At 36.0% G+C, this 5630-nt stretch overlaps 1 protein-coding gene across 1 annotated transcript in view; it reads right to left on the reverse strand.

Moving 5' to 3' along the window:
* The window catches only part of LOC119576370, a 6627-nt gene extending 1663 nt beyond the window's left edge, over positions 1-4964 (reverse strand). Inside the window, 8 exon segments of the mRNA XM_037924028.1 lie at positions 1-53; positions 178-370; positions 525-616; positions 838-924; positions 2360-2438; positions 2603-3554; positions 3556-3753; positions 4042-4964. The exon segment at positions 1-53 is cut by the window's left edge and continues 37 nt beyond it. Of these exon segments, the coding sequence (XP_037779956.1) occupies positions 1-53; positions 178-370; positions 525-616; positions 838-924; positions 2360-2438; positions 2603-3554; positions 3556-3753; positions 4042-4632 (2245 nt within the window). The 5' untranslated portion in view covers positions 4633-4964.
* Between the last annotated feature and the right edge of the window lie 666 nt (positions 4965-5630).

Below are 5630 nucleotides of genomic sequence, written 5' to 3' on the forward strand. Positions count from 1 at the left end.
CTGCCACCCAGCAGCTCGACATGAGAGCCAGTAACAAGAACTTTGTTTTGAATCTGTAGAGGAAAGACAGACAAAATATCAATGATACCAACAGTAAAGTAAGGAAGCATCAATGTATACGTATATATTGAGTATTTTCTATCAATATTTATGCTGACAGTAAACTGCTGTGCTCACTCAGAATAGTAGTTCCTTTTGCTGTGGACAACTGGTGCAGTTTTCTTGCCATTTCCGTTTTTGTCAGCTCTAAGAGCCGCCAAACTTTCATCCATTTTTCTCTTGATCCAGTACGTGTGGCCAATAAAGAGACAGTTGGCAAATAACAGGATGGCAATATACAGGTAGAAAAATACAAGCTGTTCCATCCCCGCTGGAAAACAATATTTTTCTGTCACAATCATATGTAAAAAAAAAATAAATAAATAAAGAGAGAGAGAGAGAGAGAGAGAAAACATTGCCCATACAAAAAAGATGTCGAGTAAAGATCGAAATTTATAAATGTTTAAATTATATGAACTACCTACCTGCAAACCAGCACTTGTAATCCCCTAGATGTGGTTTAATGAGCCAAGGAACGTCTGCTGCATCCACATACTGCAAACCCAATGTGACTGAACTGAAATGAGAGGTCAAATGAGAGGTCATTTCTATTGACAAGGAAAAAAAAAAAAAAAAAAAGTCGTTAGTTCCTCATAAACCTTCACACGTGAATGTTTACAAATTTCAGGTAGAAAGAACGTGTTTTGCATTTTTTCGCAGAATGTAATAGTAGATTTTGAAATCGTAAATAAGCCTTCTAGCAATTCTCGTCGTTAAAAGACCAGTTTATTTCCTTACCATATCACAAGAGGTCCACCCCAGGCATAAACACGGTAGACACACGGAGGGATGGGCCGAGGTGGACGCAGTCTGTTGTTGAGGCCCCTGGAGGAAAATCAAAGAAAAAATAAACAAATTTCCTAATATTTACATAACATGATCATAATGAAAAATGTAGATGTATACACATATCTATCTATATCTATCTATCTATTTTTATATACACAAATATACATGGATATATACACACATATGTGAATGTGAATATATATATATATATATATATATATATATATATATATATATATATATATATATATGAATATATGTGTATATATACATATGTGTCTAAATGTATATACATAGATGGTTAAATATATAAATGTATAATTACACAAAAATAAACGTACAGACATTCGCGCGCGTGCACACACACACACACACACACACGCACACACACACACACACACACACACACACACACACACACACACACACACACACACACACACACACACACACAAACACACACACAAACACACACACACACACAAGTATAGACATGTATAAATATATATACACATATAGCTATGAATATATGCATACATATACATATAAATGTGTATATATATACATATATATACACATATATATGTATACACATATATATATACACACATATATCCCTGTATATGTATGAGTATATATATAGAATATATATATACATGTATACATATAAATTTATATGTATTTGTATATATATGCAAATAAATGTGTGTTAATATGTATATGTACATATATAAATACATACACATATATGTACACATACACACACATATATACATATATATACTTATACATACACATACATATATTCATATATACACACACATATATATATATATATATATACATATTAACATAATTATATATATATATATATATATATATATATATATATATATATATATATATATATATATATATATATAAAGATACACACACATATATACACATACACATTTGTTTTATATATACATACGTACATACATATGTATACATACATATACAAGTATATACACATATACATATGATATATATGCGTGCTTGTGTATATGTATATATATATATATATATATATATATATATATATATATATATATATATATATATATATTATGTCTGTGTGTGTGTGTGTGTGTGTGTGTGTGTGTATATATATATATATTTATATACTTATACTTATACACATATGTATATATATACACACATGTGTGTATATATATACATATGCGTATATAAATATATATATATGAGTATGTATATTTATACATATATATACATAACATAAACATATATATATATATATATATATATATATATATATATATATATATATATATATATGTACTTATATATCTTTACATTAAATCGGATTAAATTTTTAAAACAAACAAACGTTCTAGATATCAAAGATCATATAGTACTATATTTAATGAAAAGGATGCATTTTATTATTATCTAAATGTGCTTGACGTACCTGAATGTTCGCCAAACATCAAAACAAAGGACACTGAGCCAGAAGAATGCTGACAGATATCCAAACTGCTTTAACATGGCTAGAAATAAGACGATTCTGCATAAATTAATGGCTTCCATCTCTTTTATATAGACCCATTTCATATAATATGCACTGATCTATAAGATTCCATTACATGATAAAATATCGAAGGGTTGCACAAAATAGATGTCAAAATTCAATACAAGACTGGGAGACACTCACCAAATCCGATACAGCTTATCGGCTGCAGGGCGCTGTTGAAAAACTCTATGACTGACGAGAAATATGCAATGATGAGTGACACCACATGACACAAGTGATACCATCCTGTATTATTTAATATTATTGGTGTTGCGCAATAACAGACGGCGATAACAAGGAGGAAGACCAGGGAAATGGTCATACAGACTGGGAACACGATATTCTGGGCCCTCTCCCATTTACTTGGCAAATTGATGCATGCTAAGGCACCGTCACTTATCCTGCCCTCTCGATCAGAAAACTTGTCAATGCAGTAGTCACTCGGTGGTAAGACTGTGTTCCATGTGGCGAGATGCCCCGTGTCGGGTGACAAGAGGAAATCTGTAATGGGTGTGGAAGGGTTACATATGGGTCTGCCTATCACGAGGTTGTATGTGGTGTTCATGCGCGGTGCAAACTCTGCCGCTGGACTCGGAACACACAGGTGCAAATAATTATCCATTATTTCTCCCATTGTACAGCATTTTCGCACACAGACGTTTTCGGTACACAGTCTTTGATGCTGCTCTATAGGACTTTCGAAACACACCTTTACTGAATAAGACGCCGATCCATCGAGATTCTGCCTCCCGTCAACGCAGAATTCGTGATCGAATCTGTACTGAAACTTGTTATCAGTCTCTTCAGCGTTCCATGTGTGGAGCAAGCCCCTGGCGTGCGATGCTAAGTAGGAGACTCGGGGTGTCAACGGTAGAGCCTTCATGGGTTCCACACTACAGTGGAGGGGCTTTTCATAGGTCTTGATAAGGGGCCATGATATAGCTGGACCATATGGATCTGCAGAGATCGGGGGTGCCAGAGGCTCTGGAGTACGATCCGGCCGACACACATTGTCCTTCATGGCTTGGCCTGGTGGACAGCATCGTGGTATATTTGGCGGGTTCACACAGACCTTTACGGTCCAGGTGAGTTTTTCTGTGTTCATCCAAAGAGTGAGTAATGCAGTAATCTCTGATGCGGAGACCACCAAGTTCCCCAACTTCTTTCGAAAGCACAATGTCACCGCGGTCTCTTAGTGTAAACTCTCCTCCTGAGAAAGTAAGCATTCTGACTCCATTTTCTGTGTCGCACTCCAGGTCTTCTATTATCACTCGCTTCTCTGTAATGGGTGTCTGAAATAATAGTAAAAGTCATATAACGTAGAATAATATATATGAAATCCGTAAGGACATTTTTCAACAAATATTTTAATGTTTGTATACATCCACGCGACATTGCTGATAAATATACAATAGATACCTTAATAGATGGGTCAAGAGATTCTGTTATGTAACTGGATTAATAGGAGGTTACGATATAATCGGAAAGAATGGCAATTGCTTCATAATGACACAAGTTTACTTCGAAAAGTTTATAAAAGAATATCACAAAGATAAAAGTGTCTAAATGAAATATCTCACCAGGGCAATTTTAGAACTGTGCCTTACAATCTTCATTTGAATCACAGTTCCCTCTGGATATGGATGACAAACGCCATCGACATAAACTTCGTCGGCGTCGCAGAAGCAGTTGACGACTGTCCCTCGCTTGCTGACGCCTTCCACTGCCTCCTTCGTCATGGTATCTCTTGTCTCATCACTGACAGTCGTAACCACATCTGTAGTTATATCAGGATCCCAAGTCGTACTTATATCTTCGGAGACGAAGGGTGAACGAGTGCCGAAGTTGAGATCAGGCACATCGGTTGAAAAGTTGACGGCTGACTCTCCCAGGTGTGGCGGGTCTGTCGTGATCCACCCGGGTTCTTCACGAGAGATTTTGTGAGACGACGGTCGTGGGACGATGGGAATCACACCAGCGTGATTAGCTTCTTTCAGTGAGACCGAGTCTTCAATACTGGATGCATAAAGTCCTGGTGTTGTAGGGAGTACACCCTGGGTTGTTAACCGTATTGTGACATTTTGGACTGATACGTCAGAGACTACCAGTAAATTAGGCAAGGCTTGTCCAACGGTGAAAATCATCAAACATGCTATCACTGTCGTTAACATTTTTTAATCACTTTGCGACACTGTGTTTAGTGTATCAAACTCTACAATTTCATACCAGTTGTAATGTTCAAACCAACCACAGAAGATTTCACTTGGTGGTCAAATATCTGGAGTTCCTCTAGACATATCATGGGACACACTCATGCTTTTTTTTTTCCTTTTTTATCAACACTCTTTTTTATATATATGATGGCGTAATCAAAATAATTACAACTTGTGAATCCAGTTTTTCTTCGAGTGCATTCTTCCACAGTCTCTCTCCGAACAAGCTCCACAGGCAACTGAGCGACAGTGGGCGAGCGAGAGGTGGGAGTTGCTGAATGATGTCTCCGGTAGGACCGCTTCCTTGAAGTTACCAAGTCGTGTTTACTCTCGCAGTATAACATTGGTCACCCGTAGACTTTAGAAGTATTTAGTGTTAATATGATGCCTTCTTAAAAGTAAAGTGATTTCGATAATAATACGTCTGTAGAATTATTTTCTAAGCAAATGATAGTGCCATTATTATATAGCGCTGGTCGTTAACCCTTTGATATAAAGACGCTATATAAAAAAAAAATAGATACAACATACTGTTCCGTTAATGTACTTTACATCGGATTACATAACCAACTGACAAACGCATGATGAATTTCTGCTTTGTTTAGCCATATAAACATTCATCAGAAATCCACAGCAAATGTAACATAATAGTGAATAAGACAGCAGTGTCACTGAATATAGATTTATCAATACAGTTATCATGCATTCACAAACATTACAATAGATAAAGGTTAGCTAAGAGTCTAAATAATTGTTTATTCAGGGTTTGGGTTAGGTTAAGGTCTCCCTCTGTTTATTCTGCAGCTCGTAGGCATAAGGACAATAGATTTTGTGGAGTCTTGGTCGTATTCGTAAAAGATTTTTTTTTCCACAGAAGTTCACGTATACCTAAGGAGACATTCCTTTGATCGAGAAACAAGAAAAATAAAAGAGGTACGGTGCCGCCAGTTCAGCCG

Source organism: Penaeus monodon, chromosome 8 (assembly GCF_015228065.2).
Source record: "Penaeus monodon isolate SGIC_2016 chromosome 8, NSTDA_Pmon_1, whole genome shotgun sequence".
In the NCBI taxonomy this organism is placed as follows: Eukaryota; Metazoa; Arthropoda; class Malacostraca; order Decapoda; family Penaeidae; genus Penaeus; species Penaeus monodon.